Source organism: Neofelis nebulosa, chromosome 2 (genome assembly GCF_028018385.1).
Source record: "Neofelis nebulosa isolate mNeoNeb1 chromosome 2, mNeoNeb1.pri, whole genome shotgun sequence".
Lineage (NCBI taxonomy): Eukaryota > Metazoa > Chordata > Mammalia > Carnivora > Felidae > Neofelis > Neofelis nebulosa.
The window spans coordinates 61,383,557-61,405,183 of record NC_080783.1 but is presented as its reverse complement, the minus strand read 5'-3'; the positions used below and the strand labels follow the sequence as shown (position 1 = coordinate 61,405,183).

General features: G+C 36.1%; 2 protein-coding genes across 2 annotated transcripts in view; one reads left to right on the top strand and one right to left on the bottom strand.

The window, feature by feature from the left end:
• The window catches only part of SLC25A12 (solute carrier family 25 member 12), a 212,334-nt gene that overhangs the window by 142,586 nt on the left and 48,121 nt on the right, over positions 1-21,627 (bottom strand). The window lies entirely within an intron of this gene.
• The window catches only part of HAT1 (histone acetyltransferase 1), a 61,389-nt gene that overhangs the window by 11,849 nt on the left and 27,913 nt on the right, over positions 1-21,627 (top strand). The window contains exons 3-7 of the mRNA XM_058714059.1: positions 6,368-6,443; positions 10,723-10,843; positions 20,230-20,409; positions 20,679-20,800; positions 21,301-21,405. Of these exons, the coding sequence (XP_058570042.1) occupies positions 6,368-6,443; positions 10,723-10,843; positions 20,230-20,409; positions 20,679-20,800; positions 21,301-21,405 (604 nt within the window). The remainder of the gene's footprint in view (positions 1-6,367; positions 6,444-10,722; positions 10,844-20,229; positions 20,410-20,678; positions 20,801-21,300; positions 21,406-21,627) is intronic.

The following is a 21,627-nucleotide window of genomic DNA, read 5'->3' as shown; positions in this document are numbered from 1 at the left end:
GAAGCCAAGATCTAATAGGTGAGCTGGTAAACTCATTGCTGTTAGTGTTGTTCTAACATTAATGAGAGTGGCCTTCTCAGTGGACAGAACTTTGTTCCTTCCCTTTCAGTCCCTGCTTCCTGCAAAGTATTACTGTTCTGATTCCTTTCATTTAAAAAAAAAAAAAAAAAAAGAGTTTTGCCTGTTTTAGAACTTTATATAAATGTAGTTATGCATGTGTACTCTGTGACTGGCTTAGTTCAATCAGCATGTGTTTGAGATACATCTTATTGTTGCCTATATCAAAGGTTCATTCCTATTTATGGCTGAATACTATTCTGTTGTTGGATATATCGCTATTCATCAGTTAACGGACATTTCGGTTTTTCTAGTTTTTGGTTGTTATAAATAACTCTGCTAAGAATGTTCTTGTAATAAGTCTTTTTGTGGACCCATGATTTTATTTAGGGTAAACTCCTAGCAGTAGATTTACTCGGTCATAGGATGGTTGTATGTTTAGCTTTATGAGATACTTGCCAGACTGACTTCCCAAGTACTTTCACATTCTCTGATAATATATTAGAATTCTGGTTATTCCATATCCTCATGAATGTTTGGTGGTGTAAGTTTTTAAAATTCATAGATTGAAGGGCTCAGTATTATTATTTTTTAAAGTTTATTTTGAGAAAAAGAGAGCATGCACACATGAGCAGGGAAAGAGCAGGAGAGAAAGAGAGAGAGAGCAAGAGAGAATCCCAAGAAGGCTCCATGCCGCCCTCTCAGAGTCCAGTGCGGGGTTCAATCTCACAAACTGTGAGATCATGACCTGAGCCAAAACCGAGTCAGATGCTTCACCAACTGAGCCACCCAGGCACCCTGAAGGCCTCAGTATTATTAAGACAGCAGTTCTCCCCACATTCATTTATAGATGTAATCTTTTTTTCTAGGTCTTAGTTTGATTCTGGTATGAGGGTTTTTTTTGTTTGTTTGTTTTGTTTGTTTTTTTTTTTAATTTTTTTTTTCAACGTTTTTTATTTATTTTTGGGACAGAGAGAGACAGAGCATGAACGGGGGAGGGGCAGAGAGAGAGGGAGACACAGAATCGGAAACAGGCTCCAGGCTCCGAGCCATCAGCCCAGAGCCTGATGCGGGGCTCGAACTCACGGACTGCGAGATCGTGACCTGGCAGAAGTCGGACGCTTAACCGACTACGCCACCCAGGCGCCCCTGGTATGAGGGTTTTGCCAGCCTTATAAAATGCGTTGTCAAGTGTTCTCCATCTTCTAAAAAGAGTTTGCAAAAGACTGATATTTCTTCTTTAAATGTTCAATAAAATTTGCTGGTGAAGCTTTGTGGGCCTTGAGTTTTCTTTGTGAGAAGGTTTGTCACTAGAAATCTAATTAGTAGATTTAGTACTATTCTGATTTGGTGTTTCTTCTTGTGTCAGTTTTGGTAATTTTTGTCTTTTAAGGAAATTGTCCATTTTACCTAAATTTCCTGTCAGATTGTTGTTCATAATATCCCCGTTACCCTTTTAAGGATTGTAGAATCTGTAATCCCTTTTCTGGGATACTGGTAATAGGTGTTTTCTCTCTTTTTTCTTAATGAGTCTGCCTATCAGTATATCAGTCTTACTGATCTTTTCAAAAATTGCTTTTCTGTTTATTTCTTATTTCTCTTAATCTTTATAATCTTAATTATTCTTTCATTTGCTCCTAAGAAATCTCTCTTCTTGGGGTGCCTGGGTGGCTCAGTGTATTAAGCATCTGACTCTTGATTTCAGCTCAGATCATGATCTCACCATTTTTTATTTTGAGCCCCACAACAGGCTTTGGCCTACAGTGCGGAGCCTACTTGGGATTCTATCTCTCTCTGCCCCTCCCTTGCTCATGTTCTTTCTCTCTCAAAATAAATAAATAAATAAACAAACAAACAAACAAACTCCCTTCTCGAGGTAAATGCTTAAATAACTGGTTTTAAACTTTCTATCTGTAATACTAGCATTAAAATTATAAATTTACCTCTGAATACTGATTTACTTGCATCCCACCAATTCTGTTATGTTGTGTTTTTTATTATTGTTCTGTTATTATTTCTTCTTTGATCTGTGGGCTACACAGAAAAAATGTTGCTTAATTTGCAAATACTTGGGGCTTTTCTAGCTACCTTATTATACTGATTTCTGTTAATTCCAGGAAGGTCAGATTATTTCAGTCCTTTTAAATTTGAGATTTGTTTTATAGTCTAGCACATATTGTCTGTTTTGGTGAATGTTCCAGGTGTTTGGGGAGGGTCCCAGAGAATGTAAATAATTTATATTCTGCAGTTTTATACAAGGTTCTATAAATGTCACTTGGTGTAATGGTGTTATTCAAGTCTTGTATATTTTTGCTGATTTTTATCTACTTATTCTGTCAGAACAGTTGAGAGAGGACTATTGAAAATTCCAGCTATAATTGTGGATGTCTGTTTCTTCAGTTGTCTAGTTTTGCTTCATGTATTTTTCTTCTTCTTTTTTTTAATTGAAGCATAGTTAATGCTTCATATATTTTGAAGATTTGGTATTAGGTGCATACAGATGATGCATTAACCCTTCTTGATGTATTAACCCTTTAAGCATTTATAAAATGTTCCTTCCTGGGGTGTTTGGGTGGCTCCATCATTTAGGCATCCAGCTCTTGATTTTGGCTCAGGTCATGATCTTATGGTGGTGGGATTGAGTCCTGCTTCTGGCTCCGTGCTGGGCATGGAGCCTGCTTGGGATTCTCTCTCCCTCTCCCACTGCCCCTCCCCTGCTCACACACATTCTCTCTCTGTCTCAGAAAAAAAAAAAAAAAAAGTTCCTTTTTTATCTCTGGTAATAAAGGGGTCTCTATCTCTGTCCCCACTTTAACTCTTCATTTTGCCTTATATTGAAGACGGCTTTTTCAGATATGAGTATTGCAACAAGAGTTACTTAAGCATGGGAGAAATAACAGCATGTTTATATGCTGATGCCTATGATCTGTCAGAGAAGGGGAGAATGGTACAGGAAAAGAATGAGGAGTATTTGTGGAGTGATCTTGAAAATACGAGAGAATATTCTTGAGAATATCATTGTAGAGCTTAGTCTTAGATGGGAGCATGGAGAATTTCTCTGCCAGTTTAACAAAAGGAAGACGTGGGAATGGCTACAATAAATTAGGTGTAGAAGTGGCAGTTGTGCAGGTTCTTTTGTGAATGCTTCTGTTTCCTAAGTGAAACAAGAAGCAAGGTTATCAGATGAGAATGTGTTTCTAGAAGATGTTGGAGTTTTGAGGAAGTAGTCATCTTGTCAAACAAGAGTGAGTAGCCTTGACAACTATAGTATGATTGTCAGGTAGCACTAAGGGTCCACTTCCAAGTTTTGTACTCATGAATGTAAAGTCAAGGTCAACTACATGAAGATGCAAGGGTGTAGCAAAAAGTGGGCATACCGTCAGACTTAACTAGAGTGGGGATTTAGCAGACTGGCATGACAAAGATTGGAGCAAAGGAGTTAAGGATGTTTATGAGGGAGTGATAATATTGATTGGCCATGGAATCCTACACTGGAAAGTGAGGGTACAAAGAAGGGGAGGAACAGTGAAAATTGTGTTCTAATCAATACATTGTAAGTACTGGTGGAGGTTGGAGGTTAAAGAATTGTTAGAGTTGAGGTATCACAAGGAGTGAGCTAGAAAGAGGTAGTGGTAAAATTGCTTGGGATTCCCCCCCCCCCCCCAACTCATGCTTTCTCTCTCTCTCAAATAAACTTAAAGATTAAAAAAATTATTTAAAAAACTTCATCTATTAGATATTAAAAGAATCCTTTATATATAGCATTAGTTTTAAAGAATCTCTCTTGGATTATTTCACCCAAATCTAATCAGATCCAAGCAATAAATATTTAATTATATATTTGCCTTAAAGTATTTGAGTTTTACTTCAATTAAAAGACTCATCACTTTGCTTTCTCTTTCTTTTAGTTCCTATTACCTGTGGACTACATTTCATGCCGAAATAGTAAAACCTTAGTAGTTTAGATGACAGGAACATTGAAGAAGGCCAATCCAAACTATAGAAATAGTTATCATAGCTAGGTTTTTGACACTTATAATGTTTCTTTTTGTCCGTGTCTCTTCATCACTACCAAAGTGCTATATATTAGAAGCAGTAGTTTGCAGTTAATTTTTAATAATTTCTAGAGGCTTCTAAACATTTTTAAATATTAGAGATGCAGTGGTGGGAAATTTGGGGGGTTAATGAGTCTAAACATACCGGATTTATTTATTTTTTTATTGTGAAATATTACAGACATGCAAAAAATACATAGCAAACTAATGAATATCATGATCCCATCACTCAGCTTTTCCACATCTTAACATTTTGCTGTATTTGCCCAGGCTTTTTTTAATTTCAATTTTCATCATGAAAATTGGTAAACACATAGAAAACTTGAGAGAATAGAACATAACTTACTTATATATCTAATACCTGAATTCAGCAATTAAAATTTTGTCATATTTGGTTTAGAATATTTTTTTATATTTCGTTTTATTGGGGGGGGGGCAGAGAGAGAATTTTAAGCAGGCTCCACACAGCACAGAGCCCAGCATAAGGCTTGATCCCACATCTCTGGGGTCATGACCTGAGCTGAAATCAAGAGTCGGACACTCAACCTACTGAGCAACCCAGGCACCCCGTTGTATTTGCTTTAGTATGTACATTTGCTGATTTCTTTGAAAATAGATTTCTAAATATCATGACAGTTCCCTCATAGCACATGTTCTAATATATGAATATTTACATATATAACCATAATTCCATTATTACACCTATAAAAATTAATGGTAATTTTTTGATATCATGTAATTTTCTGGTTTCCTTGGTTGTCCTTGAAAGTCTTCAATAGCTTTTTTTTTTTTTTTAATTATTTAAACCAGAATTCAGTCAAGGATCGTGCATTATGGTTGGCTGTAAAGTTTCTTTAATTTCTTTTAATCCAAAACAATCCCTCCCCTCAACATGGAACTTTTTGCCCCTCTGCCATTGATTTATTTGGGAGAGTAAAGTCATTGTATAGAATTATTAGACAAATCTACATTCTTGATTTGTCTGTTTTCTTTTAGTAGTAGTTCACCTGTTACTCTGTCCTCCATATTTCTTGTAAATTGGAAGGTTTAAAGCTGGATTAGATCTGGCATAAACATTTTTGGTAGGAAAATGTATATTTTATATTGCATTTAATCAGCAGACATACAATGTTGGTCTTGAAAAGGTGGTGACTGCCAGATGTCTATGTGAAAAGCTATCTTTTCTTTTGTAAATCATTAATCTGCTGGATGATACTTTGGCATCCTGTGAATGATCTGTTGTAGGAGGACAATGTTAGAAATTTTTCATCTACAACTTTTCATTCTTCAATTTAAAGATGGTGGGGTAAGATAAATTATACATAAGATAAATTATATTGGGAAAATGTCCAGTAATATCAGAAGTCACAATAAATGCAAATAAAATAACAGAGTACCCTTTTCCATCTTAAATCGGTAGAAATTAAAGTTGAGGGTCCAGAATATTGTCAAGAATGTGGGAAGCAAAGGAATCTAAGTAGCTGCTGGTAGGTGGGTGTGTGTGCATGTGTGTATATATGTATATATCCATATACATACACGTATACATATATACATATGTATGTACATATACATATATACATATACATGCTGTTAAAGTATTTTTAGAGAACAGTTAAGCAGTATTTACAAAAATAATTCAGTACTTTTACTCAGCACTTCTACTGCCAGGAATTTATCCTGTGTGTACTTGTACAGCAAGGTGTGTGTATGAGGATGTCATTGCAGTATTACTTTTAATAGCAAAAACCCCTCTAAAACCTAGTAACAACATAAATATCATCTTGCACTGATAAAGAATGATGTGATGATAAAGGCCTCTTCAAAACTCAGATTATTCTTGTCCTCAGAATGTTTTCCATAGGTTTTGTTGTTGTTTTTGTTTTTCTTTCATTGATGCTGTAGCTTTTCTTAGCTGCAAGTATCTTTTTGGTTTTATTTTCTTTTACTCTTTTCATTGTATATAAACATATAGAAAAATAAAAACTAAATCAGATGCCTCTCATACCTAGTTTTCTAATTTTTAGAATCAGTAGGGTTTTGATGCTAAAGCACTCAAAGCAATATTATTCATTGTTCATTTGTCTCATGAGAATCTGATGTAAATCATATAATGGAGAAGTTACATTTTACATAAGAAAAATGTTGGCTGTACCCTAGTTATAGTGAAATTCTTGAAATGGAAATACCTGTCACCTTTAATATCTTTAATTTAGTATCTTTAATATCTCTATATTTTTTATTCTTTTAAACAGTTCGTTTTCCTGAAGATCTTGAGAATGACATTAGAACTTTCTTTCCTGAATATACCCACCAACTCTTTGGGGATGAGTAAGTAACATAGTAAGATGTTTGCCAAATTAGTATGGCCAAAAAAAACCCAACACTTTTTTTTTTTTTAAGATCTAGAAATCAGACTTTATTTTCTTTGTTGTTTTTTATGTAATTTATTTAAAATATATATTAGAATGGCATTTTTGACATTGAGACACCAGTTTACTATATAATACTTATCACAGAGTATTTTAGAGGCATTCTCTCATTTAATTCTCACAGCTGTTTTAGCGATGGTATTACTAGTCATTACACTGTACATTGGTGGAATTGGGTAGTTGCTTAAGGACATCTGACTGGCCAAAGTTTAGATTCAGGCAGTCTGACTGTGAAGCCCATATTTGTAACTACTACTTTTTTCTTCCTCTTGCTGTGCTATATTGCTTTTAGTACAAAATATACTCTCCTAAAGCTGGAAAGCTCAAGTTGTTCTTCGATGATGAGTAAGCAGTTTATTTATTTACAGAGAAATTTATTTTTGAAAGCAATGTTAAAGATATATCCTAGGATATTCAGCACAATTCCTTAATTTCTTATAGCTTCATTACATTATTAGAATAGCCAGTTACCATTTTTTTTAACTTTTGATTTTGAAAAAAACTTCACATTTGCAGAAAATTATAAGAATAGTACTCTTATATCCTTTAAAATCTAGATTCCCCAGTTACCATTTAGTTATATTTGCTTTAATCGTTCACTGCTATATAGATCTATTGGTATGTTGTTGAACCATTTGAGGGTTGGTTGCAGATGTATCTTGATCCCTTACTCCTAAATTCTTTACAATGTATTTCCTAAAAGCAAGGACGGTAACCATAGAATTATCAAAACTCGGGAAATTTAACATTGCTGTAATACTATTTTCTAATATATCATCCACATTCCAAATTTTGCCAATTGGTTTCCAGTAATTCTTTTTAACAATTTTCTTCATTCTGGATCCAATCCAGAGTCATATATTGCATTTAGTTTAGGCTCCTTTAATCTGAAACAGTTCCTCAGTCTTTTTGTTTTTCATGATATCACATTTTTGTGGGTTATAGGCTAGTTGTTTTTTTTTTTTTAATTTTTTTTAACGTTTATTTATTTTTGAGACAGAGAGAGACAGAGCATGAACGGGGGAGGGTCAGAGAGAGGGAGACGCAGAATCTGAAACAGGCTCCAGGCTCTGAGCTGTCAGCACAGAGCCCGACGCGGGGCTCGAACTCACGGACCGCGAGATCATGACCTGAGCTGAGGTCGGCCGCTTAACCATCTGAGCCACCCAGGCGCCCCTAGGCTAGTTTTATAAACTTTAATTTTGGATTAGTTTGATTTTTCTTCATGATTAAATTCAGATATTGTGCATTTTTGTAGTACCTTAGCAGAAGTTGTGTGTGTCCTTAGTCTGTCACAATCAGAAAGCTCATGATGTCAGTATGTTCCATAACTTGTTAACTTAGTTTAGAGGTGCCTGTCAGCTTTCTCCACTGTAAGGTTTTTTCCTTTATTATGTAATCTGTGGGGAGATACTCTGAGACTGAAAATATACTGTTCCCTATCAGTCTTTTTCACCCAGTAGTTTTAAATCCATTGATGATTCTTGCCTGAATTGGTATTTTACTGTGATTATAAAATAGTGATTCTCTAACTTTGTCATAACTTCTACATTTATTAGTTGGCATTCTGTAAGGAAGAGCTCTTTTTTTCCCCTTAAGTATTTCTTTGTGTATATCAGAAGAGACTCAAGGATTCTTCTTTTTTAATCCAATGAGTTATAATCCATTACTGTTATTGTGACACTCAAATTACCCCATTTCAAATGGGCTTTTGAATCCTTTTGATATATCATCATCATTTTGGGGACACTTTACTTTCTGATATGGTAAGATGTTTCAGATTCATCGTATACTTTTTCCAGTGTTTCTGGAGTCAGCCATTTTCCTAAGGAACCCTGGTTTGTTGTAGGAAGAAAGCATGTTTTGATATAGTTGACATTTAAAATATTTCCCTTCATGGCTGTTTTACCTATGTGTTATTTCAGCATTGTTCACATATTTATTTAATGTGGTTTTTGTTTTGAAAGTATACTTATCTTAAGAGAGAGAGAGCACGCTAGTAAAAGAGGAGCAGAGAGAGAGGGAGAGAGAATCCCAAACAGGTTCTGCACTGCCAGTGCAGAGCCTGATGCAGGGCTCAAACTCACGAATGGTGAGATCATGACCTGTGCTGAAATTGAGTCGGATGCTTAACCAACTGAGCCACCCAGGTGCCCCGCATGTGTTTTGAAATTGACAGATTTCTCTTCATTGACAAATTTTCTCAGAAGTTTTAATTATTAATGTATCAGATTAGGCATTTTATGTGCTATTAAATAGTAATAATTGTATTTTATTATGTATTGATTCATGCCAAAATTTGAGTCTTTTGTATTTCAAATAGGTTTTATTTTATTATAAAAAGAGGAATGTTTTCTTTTTGGATTTCTATTTTTAAGGAGCTATTTATTCTCTTCCTGTTACTGCTATTTAAAATCTCTTTCTTTGGTGCATAGGATCTAGTCTACAGATGATGCTTCTTAATGGTATTCTGTATATTCATTCTGTTTTGCATGTCATTAAAAATGCTTGCATACTCCTAAGTTAGACAGATGACAGATAATTATGATGACCATGTCTTATGGTTCAGGTATGACCTTGATACTACTATCATTGCCATTCCTTTTTATAAACATAACTTTCAGAGTCCTGGAATGGACACTGCTAATATTTTATTTTGGTAGTCTAGACAGAAATCTGGAAATGGCACTGCTTCTTCCAGGTACTCTTCTTCAGAATTCACTTAAAAAAAGAAAAGCTTTATTGAGATATAATTTACTATATAGTTGATCTACTTTTTAAAAAATTTTTTAATGTTTATTCATTTTGAGAAAGCACAACCAGGGAGGGACAGAAAGAGAGGGAGACACAGAATCCGAAGCAGGCTCCAGGCTCCAGGCTCCGAACAGTCAGCTTAGAGCCTGACGTGGGGCCCGAACTCACAAACTGAGATCGTAACCTGAGCTGAAGTCGGATGCTTAACTGAACTTGAGCCACCCAGGCGCCCCTGTATTTAAAGTATACAGCTCAATGATTTTTAGCATAATGAGTGTTGTGTAGTCATCTTCACAATCAGTTTTAGAATATTTTTGTCATTCCTACCCAAATTCCCATAACCAGTTAGCAGTCATGCTCTTTTTCCCCATTACTCTCCTCAGCCCTAGGCAATCATTAATCTACTTTCTGTCTCTGTAGCTTTACCTATTCTGAATATTTTAGATTCACATTTTGGAAGACTCTTTTTAGAGAATATCAAGGCGTAGATGGATTTCAGGGAGCAGGATTGGAAAAATAGCAGCCCCAGATCTGCTTTCTGAGTTCATACAGGGGTGTAATTAGGTGCTTTCACTACTCTCAGCAGCTCTGGTATCTTGATGATAGAAGCAGGTGGTAAATTGGAGGCAAGACTGGGCCAAAGCTACATGTTAGCTGCTTGCCTAGCCAGGTACCAGTTTAATACCACTTGTGTCTGATTTGAAATGCTCTCTGGTACTAGTAATAATAGCAGCAGCTGCAACAGTAGCAGTAACATCTGACACTTATTACTACTTGTATAATGTGTTAGTCAACATTATAAGCAGTTTACAGGTATTAACTTCCTCATTCAGCCCAAACAACATCCCGAAGGTAGGTGCTGTTATTTTCTCTTATTTTTTTTTAAAGATTTTATTTTTATGCAATCTCTGCACCCAGTGTGGGCTCGAACTTATAACCCTGAGATCAAGAGTTGTATGCTTCGCCTACTAAGCCACCCAGGTGCCCCTCTCATTTTATAAATGAGGAAAGCTGAGACACAGTTTCATTACAAATACTTGTTTCTTTTTAAAACGGGTGTCGTTTAAAATCTTGAAACTGGGGCGCCTGGGTGGCGCAGTCGGCTAAGCGTCCGACTTCAGCCAGGTCACGATCTCGCGGTGCGTGAGTTCGAGCCCCGCGTCGGGCTCTGGGCTGATGGCTCGGAGCCTGGAGCCTGTTTCCGATTCTGTGTCTCCCTCTCTCTCTGCCCCTCCCCCGTTCATGCTCTGTCTCTCTCTGTCCCAAAAATAAATAAAAAACGTTAAAAAAAAATTTTTAAAAAAAATAAAATCTTGAAACTACCCATAAAGTTAAACTTGTTTATATGGATGGTTAATACTTGGTAATGACTTTGCAAGATTCTTTCTGGGGTCTCAGATTATTGATATTTTTTTCCTTTTCAGTGAAACTGCTTTTGGTTACAAGGGTCTGAAGATCCTGTTATACTATATTGCTGGTAGCCTGTCAACAATGTTCCGTGTTGAATATGCGTCTAAAGTTGATGAGAACTTTGACTGTGTAGAGGTAAGAACAAAAATGAATTTATCTTTAACTCTGCTTTCCATTTGAATATAAAGCAGGTTTTAAAATTTAAAGATTTCAGGGAGGAGAGAATCTGTTATATAGTAGCTTTGAAACCACATATTCAATCTTTAGTTATGGATGTGATTGCCTGCCTATCATGGCAGTTAACGTTTGATGATCCTTAGCCTGATCTATTTCCTGAGTGGTCCTTCTCTATAAAAATGTTCACTCTTATGATCATAGTTGTATTTTGTTTACCAAATAGAATTCTGGCCACTAGAATTAGAAGAAGCAAGGAACAGATTCTCCGCTGGAGCCTCTGGAGGGAGTGTGGCCCTGTTGACACCTGAGTTTAGCTCAGTGATACGGTTTTTAGACTTTGCCTCAAGGCTGTGAAAGAATAAGTTTCTGTTGTTTTAAGCCTCCAAGTTTGTGGTCGTTTGTTATGGCAGCCGCAGGAAACTAATACAGATTTTCATACCAGGAAGTGGGGTGCTACTGCAACAAATAACTAAAACTCTAGAAATGTCTTTGGAAATAGGTAATGGGTAGAAACTGGAAGAATTTTGAGGTACGTGATAGAAAAAGCATGGACTCCCTTGAAAAGACTGTTGGTAGAAATATGGACATTAAAGGCATTGCTGGTGAGGGCTCAGAACAAAGTTAGAAGCATGAGAGAGAAAGCCAATATCATCATAGAGAATAATGTACCATCACAAACAGTATATTGGTAGAAATAGGAATGTTGAAGGTGCCTCTGTCGAGGAGTCAGAAGGGAAGGAGGAACATGTTATTAGAAAATGAACGAAAGGAGATAGATATTTGTTATATAGTGCCAGAAAGCCTAGCTGAATTGTGTCCTACATTTATATAAAAAGAATTTATAAGCAGTGAACTTGGATATTTAGCTGAGGAGATTTCCAAGCAAAGGGTTGAAGTTGTGGCCTGGTTTCTTGCGGCTTATTATAAATGTGGGAGGAAAGGGAGAGATTGTGAGAAGAACCGTAAAGCATAAAAGATCCACGACTTGATGATTTGGGAGACTCTTAGCCTATCCAGGTTGCAGAAGACACGGAAATTAGGAGATTCATTATTAGGAAAGCGTGCTGTGGAGAGAAAGCTGAAAGCGTGGCTAGATAACTTTTTACTCTTGCTGAAGAGATTAGGCATGTGACTCTTGTATCTCCTCAGTAATCTCAGCAAAAGCCAGGAATAGAGATTGAGTAGAGATCAAGTCCTTTGTAGGACCATCTTGTCTAATGGCATGAACCCTTATGGCACACACAGGTGACCTAGAAGGGTTTTGAGAGTGTTATATCAGCAGAAGCACTGCCAGTGTGGACTAACAGGATGAGGAAAGGCAAATGAATTTTCTAAATTCTATAGGTAGGAAACAAGCTGATAACACTACTCAGCTGCAAACGTGTACTTCCCTTTGAGAAAAAGGAGTAAGACCCAGAGGGTAGAGCTGCTTGCCACAGTATCCCCAAGTCTTGAAACCTAATGGAATTTGACCTTCTGGATTTTGAAATTACCTGGTACCAGTGACACCTTTCTTTCTACCATTTTCTTCCTTTTGGAATGGGAAACTCCTTAACTTATCCTGTGCCTGTCCCACTACTGTATTTTAGAAGCAATAACTTGCTTTCTAGTTTCACCGTATCACAGGTGGAAAGGAATTTTGCCTCATGAAGTATCCTACCCAGAGTCTCACTCATACCTGATTAGATAATGACATTTTGGACTTGAGTTGATGATGGAATGGTTGAAACTTTTGGCAGTGTTGGGATGGGATGAGTGTATTTTGCATGTTTAGGATGGACATGAATCCCTGAGGGACCTTAAGAAAGCTGTATGTTTTCAGACATCTTGGTGGCTCAGTCAGTTAAGTGTCAAATTCCTGATCTCTGCTCAGGTGAGGTGGAGCCTACTTAAGATTCTGTCTCTCTTCTCTGCCCCTTCCTGGCTTGTGTGCAGGCTCTCTCTCTTTAAATAAATAAATAAACTTTAAAAAGAAAATTATGTGTTTTAGAGTTGTTCTGTTTCTGCGCATTCCTATTTAAACACACTGCAATTTTTTTTTTCTTTAAAGTTTTGTTTAAATTCCAGTTACCATACAGTGTAATACTAGTTTTAGGTGTACAGTATAGTGACTCAGCACTTCCATACGTTGTCACCCAGGGCTCATTACATGTGTACTCCTTGATCCCCATCACTTGTTTAACCCATCCCCCCCAACTATCTTCCTTCAAGGCATTGAAACTTTTCATTAAGAATTACTTCACAGAAGGGTGCCTGTGCCTGGGTGGCTCAGTGGGTTAAGCGTCCGACTTCTTCCGCTCAGGTCATGATCTTGCGGTTCGTGAGTTTGAGCCCCTCGTTGGGCTCTGTGCTGACAGCTCGGAGCCTGGAGCCTGCTTTGGATTCTGTGTCTCCCTCTCTCTCTGCTCCTCCCCTGCTTGCACTCTGTCTCTCTCTCTCTCTCTCTCTCTCAAAAATAAACATTAAAAAAAATTAAAACAAAGAATTATTTCACAGAGTTGAGTTTTTTAAATGAAATGCCATTTTTGTCGCTGAATCACATTTACAAAATTGCAAGTTGCATTCTTATTTTTTAAAAAAAGGTTTTTTTAATGTTTATTTATTTTTGAGAGAGACAGAGTGCCACTGGGCGAGGGGCAGATTAGCAATTAAACCAACTTTTTATTCATTTATTTATTTATTTATTAAAAAAAATTTTTTTTTCAACGTTTTTTATTTATTTTTGGGACAGAGAGAGACAGAGCATGAACGGGGGAGGGGCAGAGAGAGAGGGAGACACAGAATCGGAAACAGGCTCCAGGCTCTGAGCCATCAGCCCAGAGCCTGACGCGGGGCTCGAACTCATGGACCGCGAGATCGTGACCTGGCTGAAGTCGGACGCTTAGCCGACTGCGCCACCCAGGGGCCCCAAAACCAACTTTTTCAAGGTTTTAAATGGACTTTAAACTTCTGACTTAAATCTTTTGCCAATCTCATGCCCCATCTTTTGTTGGCTAAAACCTCTCCATGACTTGGGACTGGTTGATTTGGTTCTTTTTATTGTTTAATTTTTAAAATTTTGTTTCATTGTAAAGGACTTGCCCAAATTCACGCAATGCTGTATAAACTAGCGTGTAATATAGACTTATTAAAGTGAAGTTTTTCCCTGATCATATGTTTCTTATTAGATTGTTAAATTCTCAGGCCCAGCTAGATACTCTTATTAAAAATGCAGGTAGTAGTTTCCTTGTGTAGTACAAAATATACTGTCATTTGAAGATTTTGGTGGTGGTGTTTTTTTTTTTTTTTTTTTTTTTTTAAATTTTTTTTTTTTTCAACGTTTTTTTTTTTTTTTTAATTTATTTTTGGGACAGAGAGAGACAGAGCATGAACGGGGGAGGGGCAGAGAGAGGGAGACACAGAATCGGAAACAGGCTCCAGGCTCCGAGCCATCAGCCCAGAGCCTGACGCGGGGCTCGAACTCACGGACCGCGAGATCGTGACCTGGCTGAAGTCGGACGCTTAACCGACTGCGCCACCCAGGCGCCCCTGTTTTTTTTTTTTAAAGTTCCAGCTGATAATACTGGATTCATTTCTTCCAAAGGAACTAGTGACTTAGTTATTGGTAAATCTTTCAAATACTATTTGCAGTGAAATAGCTGTGTATTTGCATTGACTTCTAATTGTTCCATTCTTGAAAACCAGGTTTTTCCATTTAGAAGTGCTGTGTTAGGAGTAAGGAATCAATCTTTTATGGTGTCTTTTTGTAGGATTATTTGCTTCATGATCGAAGATGATTTGTATAAATTACATGTTCAAGCAAAGACTTTTTTCCCCTTATAAAAAAAGAATGGATAGTGAATGTTGAGGGGATGGGCTTTCCTCTTCTTAGTTTGTATTGAGATATCACTATGCCTCTATATTCTTGATGGCTGTAGTGGCAACAAAACAAAATCATTCCTCTCATGGAGCTTGTATTGTAGCTAGGAGGAACAGTCGGTAAACAAAGAGTTTTGTTCGTATGCTTTGTTTTTTAGATTTCCCTTAACATAATACTCTGTAGGTCCATCCATGTCGTTGCAAATGGCAAGATTTCATTTCTTTATGACTGAGTAATATTCCATTGTATGTGTATTTGTATATATCCTATTTTTATCTACTCATCTATCAATGGATACTTACAGTGCTTCACATTTTGGCTATTGTAAATAATGCTGCAGTGAATACAGGGGTGCATGTGTCTCTTTGAATTTGTGTTTTCATCTTCTTCCGATAAATATCCAGAAGTGGAATTCTGGATTGTATAGTAGTTCTGTTTTTAATTTTTTGAGGAACCTTCATACTGTTTTCCATCGTGGCTGCACCAGTTACATTTCCACCAACAGTTATGAGGGTTCCCTTTTCTCCACTTTTTAGTATGATGTGATCCCACTTGTTTACTTTAGCTTTTGTTGCCCTTGCCTGAGGAGACTAGTCTGAAAAACTTGCTAAGAACAATGTTAAAGAGTTTATTGCCTATGTTTTCTTAAAGGAGTTTTATGGCATCAAGTCTTACATTCAAGTCTTTAATCCATTTTGAATTTATTTTTGTATATGGTGTAAGATAGTGGGTCCAGTTTCATTTTTCTGCATGCAGCTGTCCAGTTTTCCCAATGCCATTTATTGGAGAGACTGTCTTTTCCCATTGTTTATTCTTGTCTCATTGATTAATTGATCATATATGCATGGGTTTATTGTTAGGCTTTCTATTCTATTCCATTGATCTGTCTGTTTTTGTGCCAATACCATACTGTTTTAATTACTATAGCTTTGTAGTCTAGTGTGAAATCAGGGAGCATGATACCTCCAGCTTTGTTGTTCTTTCTCAGGATTGCTTTGGCTGTGCAGGGTCTTTTGTGGGTCCATACAAATTTTAGGATTCTTTGTTCTAGTTCTGTGAAAAATGTGGTTGGTATTTTGATGGAGGGTGCATTAATTATAGATTGCTTTGAGTAGTACAAACATGAACACAATATATCTTTCCATTTATTTGTGTTGTCTTCAGTTTCTTTCATCAAGGTCTTACACTTTTCAGAGTCTCCCGCTTTTTCTGAGGTAATTTCATTGCTTTTTAGTGCAAGGGAGTGTAACTAAGATTGCTCAGTCTTGCTAATTGTTAGCGTTTCTGGGAAAAGGTTTAGTAGAGAAAGTTGAAATATTTGGGTACAGTTTGTATTATCCATGAATTTCAATCATCTATTTTATCCTTGTCTTCCACTAATATGGATTGAATTTGAGAGTAGATGAGAGCAAATATTTAAAATTTTCTGGATTCTTTAGCATCTTAAAGAAAATCCTTGTGCACTTCTAAAAATTTAATCTTGAGGAAATGAAAAAATAATCTTTGGTAGACTAATACTTCACTATACTCTTTTTGATAATTTTGACAGTGTTCTTAGTGTGTAATGCTTTTTATAAAATATAAAAAGCTTTCAAATTATATATTGAGATTTCTATCTTAGAATTTTATATATGAGCTTAGGTAGCAAAATACTAATGCAGTATAAATCAGCAGGATACCACTTTTGTTTTTCCAGTAGTGAAAAAGTTCACACTGTTAACTTCTCTAACAACGCTCAGATTTCCAGACATGTTGTCGGGTAGTGTAAGATTGAGCAAATTAAGCAGATACGGAAATTTTTTGGCTTGTAGTTTGTAGTAGATCTTAGGTAATCTTAGAATTCTAGTCAATGTTATTAAGTCTGCCACTTTAGCCAAGTAAAGGAGCACCTACTTAACAGGCCTTTTTAAAATCATTATTTCAAAAATAACTCACCATAGACAAATTTACACAAATAATGCTGTTTAGGATAAGATACTAACGACGTCATTTGGTTTTCAAATGTGTATAAATACAAATAAGGTATAAATATATTTACATCATAGCAGACTACCAGTTATTCTCAGGCACATTGCTTTATGCAGTGATGAGGAAAAGCAAAAATTGCTTTCTGGGAAAATCGCATATATATCAAGGTATAGAACATTGGAAGTTGAAATCATAATGTGAGATAATGCAATCTAAAACATTTCATCATGACTTACCTAAAAACTAAATAGTATAATAGTTACCTTTATACTTCCTTTATATTTATTTATTTAAAAAATTTTTTTTAATATTTATTTATTTTTGAGAGACAGAGCATGAGCAGGGGAGGGGCAGAGAGAGAAGGAGACACAGAATCCAAAGCAGCCTCCAGGCTCTGAGGTGTCAGCACAGAGCCTGACATGGGGCTCAAACCCACGAACTGTGAGATCATGACCTGAGCCACAGTCAGACGCTCAACTGACTGAGCCACCTAGGCACCCCCCTATACTTTCCTTTTTATTTTATTTTATTTTATTTTTAATTTTTTTTTCAACGTTTTTTATTTATTTTTGAGACAGAGAGAGACAGAGCATCAACGGGGGAGGGGCAGAGAGAGAGGGAGACACAGAATCGGAAACAGGCTCCAGGCTCCGAGCCATCAGCCCAGAGCCTGACGCGGGGCTCGAACTCACGGACCGCGAGATCGTGACCTGGCTGAAGTCGGACGCTTAACCGACTGCGCCACCCAGGCGCCCCTATACTTTCCTTTTTAAAAAGATATTGCTAAATGTTTGGAAAACATTTGTAAGGGATGTCTTTATTAATTAATATATCAGGTTGTATTCTGGATTCTTGATCTATTCATGAATGCTTAATTTCTTATCTATAAGTACATTTTTTCTTTAATTTTAATTGCGGTTTAAAATAATATTCTTGAAAGTAGGGAATTTTTTAGTGATCTTCAGAAATAGAATCTAAGCTTTTAGCGGCAAGCATTGGAACTAAAAGGTTTCAGTTAAGCTTTGATTCTACATGGAATTTAAAAAAGATGAGATGGGGTGCCTGGCTAGCTCAGTCACTGTAGCGTGCAACTCTTGATCCAGGGGTTGTGATTTCAAGCCTCATGTTGGGTGTAGAGCCTACTAAAATAAACAAACAAATAAAAATATTTAAAAAAATTTTAAATGATGGGATGGGTTTTTCTTTAATGACGATTTTTATTATCTGGCCAGTAATCCAATATGAAAAATGAATATTTAACTGAACTAAATTAGTAAAGAGTACAGATTTCTAAGACAGGGTGGTTATGGGATATTTTCCTTAAAACAGTATATTTAGTAGATAAGAGCCATTTGGTTTCATGCGATGTATTTTTTGTAATATATCCGATACATGTTTTTTCTAACCTATTATATGTAATAGATTCCTTGTTTTTAAACTTACTCTTTTATTCTTCTGTAAAAGTTCTTAAATGTTATGAACTTGCCCAGAGCCAAGTATTTATTTGAAGATACTTATTATGGTAAATAGGTATCCCTTGAAGGCTGAACGTTAAACATTAACTCTCTTTCAGCTTTATTGAGCTCAAACCTTTGGGTTTCTGTCTTCTACCAGAACTGCTACTTGAAACTTAGTTTCTACGTTTGATGCAAGATATGTGAAGTTATTCGATCATACTTTGCAATGCCTTGTTAAGAAGACAGGATATAGGGAATGTTTTTAAAATTTATAATTATACTATAAATGCTTTGAAGTGTTTTCTTTTAAACTGATAGGTTATAAACCTTTTTATTTAAAAGTAATATTTCTTGACTTTTTTTAACTTGGACTAAAATTATACTACTTTACCTGTCACTACTTTGGATTTTAATTGCCATACATCAGACTGCTTAAAACTATTCCTTATTATTACAGTTTCCTCTTGTACTTATTGAGGTTGTACATATTCTATAAAATACGTTTAAGATGGTTTCTTCACATTAGATGGCACTTTAAACAAAAAATATCAAATGCAGTTTATTTGATCTTGAAGGTGAATGAACTGCAAGGACTGATGTACGCATTACAAATAAGCTGTTGGGCATAGTATTGAAGAGCTATGTTTTAAATAATAGCTCTTCTTTTTTTATAGCTATAAACAAGTTATGTATAAATGTTGGTGGTAGCAGAGCATTAAAATAATAAAACTTGTTTGTGATAAACTCCATCCTTGGTTCTCTATCCTAAATTGTAACTGAATGATAATAAAGTGCTATTCATCTGCAGGTGCATTGCTTCTACTTAGTTAAAAGATGGTTGAAAGGACAGGAATTAGTAGCATGTTGTATTAGCCTTTTGTAGTGTATTTTGTCCTAAGCATCTTAATTTCCCTGTTTTGAATGCTAAGTAGCAAGGGTCTTGGTTTAGAACTAATACCCATCATGCATGTAAACGGTATGAAAGAGCTGCTTAGTAAGTTAACACAAAGTGTTCTTGTGTCAGTCCTTGTGGAAATAGATACAATACAAACATTACAGCTGAACTCACGGCAAACTCCATTAAGTAAAAACCTGGCCTCATTGTTCAAGAAAAAGTTTGAATAGAATGCAAGCTCATTTTGTTGAATGTAATGTCAGGCTTTTAGGGACTGTATTGAGGGATAAGGTTTTGTTAAGTTGAGACCAATTCATTAAGTTTTATTGCCTGGTGAGAAGCAGTAATACTTTATTGTAAGACTTCATCAAATATTCATGGTTAAAGAGAAGTAGTAAATGTATTCAATCAAGTGGTCTTTTGGGGTTTTGAAAGGGATTATGAAGTCTGCTCAGCTGATAGTTTTAACATTCATTGAGGTTGTTTAACAAGGGTAATTTTAGTCTCTGAGTTTAATTTTGTTGTCCAGGCTTGTCTCTTTCTACTGTCACAAATCCAAGTCTATAAAATTTGTGTCACATTATAGGGATGAGTGGATAATCTGTCCATTCATATAAATTATGTATGTCCTAAGTGGGCATATTTTTTAAATTGTCGTCTTAATATTGAGTTTAGTGTATGAAGGAGTTACGACCTACTTGTTAATGTAAGTTTGCTGTTCATTTGGTCAGACTGTAGCCTCCCCTTACTACTGCTTGTGATCTTGGATAATATGGTCTCCTTGACACACATAAAATAATAAGCGGTTTTTTGTTTGGGCCAGTTCCAATTGTCCTGAAGGGATATGGTCAGCATTTTCTATATAATGTTAGGAATTTCAGTAGCATTGCCCTCATTCTTGCACCTGATTTCAGGCTACCTGCCTCTTCTTTTTTACTTCTTTATTATACTTATGTTCATCTCCGATTTGTGTGGTAGTAGTCTCTTGTGCACATGAAACTCATCCTTTCTCATTTCTCCATGTGTTTTCTTCTTTAGTTTAACTGGGAACTTCATTTTTGTGATTTTTGTGGGTTTTGTCCATTTCAAAGAAATTAAGTATAATCAACTAAAAGTCAAATTTGTTATTAATGTTTTCTTATGTCCTTTAACCTCTGTTCCTTAGGCAGACGATGTTGAGGGCAAAATTAGACAAATCATCCCACCTGGATTTTGTACAAACACGAATGACTTTCTCTCTTTGCTGGAAAAAGAAGTCGATTTCAAGCCATTTGGAACCTTACTTCATACATACTCTGTTCTCAGTCCAACAGGAGGGGAAAACTTCACCTTTCAGATATACAAGGTAAAGATAAATCTAAATATTTCCTGGGTGAAAGTACTTCATTTGCCTGAAACCGGTGTGCTGTTTTGTTATTTTCAGTGACTCATTCTAAGTTCAGGAAACAAGTTTCAGTCAGCATTAAAAACAAAGATCTATTTTGTGTGTGTGTCTGTGTACACATCTTAATCTGAGACTTCTAAACATTTTCCCACAGGATAGTTTTGTGTTCTGCAGACTTTCACTTACCTCTGTGATGAGTTTCACCTGACTTTTCCTGGCTTTTTCCCTAGGCTGACATGACATGTAGAGGCTTTCGAGAATATCATGAAAGGCTTCAGACCTTTTTGATGTGGTTTATTGAAACTGCTAGCTTTATTGACGTGGATGATGAAAGATGGCACTACTTTCTAGTGTAAGTACAGTTCTAAAGCAACAGTAGACCTTATTACCTCCACAAAGCCAGCATTTTAATTGTGGCGGCCCAATTATTGGGACAGTATAATGATATTTTTCCCAGGAAAGAAAAACTATTGTTTATGAGGCTTGAGTTTTCCTTCATTATGCTTTCGGAGACCTTGAGAATAGAGCTGAATTAAATGCTGTTGTCCGTTAGGGCCCTGAATGTAGGCTTAAACAGTAAAATGAGCTTTGCCTGTGTTTTCTTTTACTTGCCACCTATTCATCTTTATAATAGGCAAGTGCACTGAAGTGATGTAAAGAGGTCTGATTTATCCAAGTTGCTGCACACCAATTAAGTGAATTGTACATTCAGAACATAGCAGGTGTACCCATTGGGCCCTCACAGAGTAGCTTGCTGACACTGAAAATTCAGTCGGAGAATGGAAAAGAAAATGGACACTGCATGGGAGCGCGACTGTAATTGACCTGCTTGGCTTTCTGTTTTATCTGCAGATTTGAGAAGTATAATAAGGATGGAGCTACGCTCTTTGCGACCGTAGGCTACATGACAGTCTATAATTACTATGTGTACCCAGACAAAACCCGGCCACGTGTAAGGTAATTGGCGGTATAACACGTGCCTTGTCTTTTATTTCAGAAGAAGGAACTGCTGAAGTTTCCAATACTTGTTATAATAGTGTTGATTTGTTTAAAAAAATCACCATTATTCATTGGCTATGTACTGATTTATTTCATTGTTCCCATTGAAACAGTGTGGAAGATTAAACCAATTTTGCGTATCTTGATAATTTTTGGATTTCTGGAAGGTTGATTGAAAAA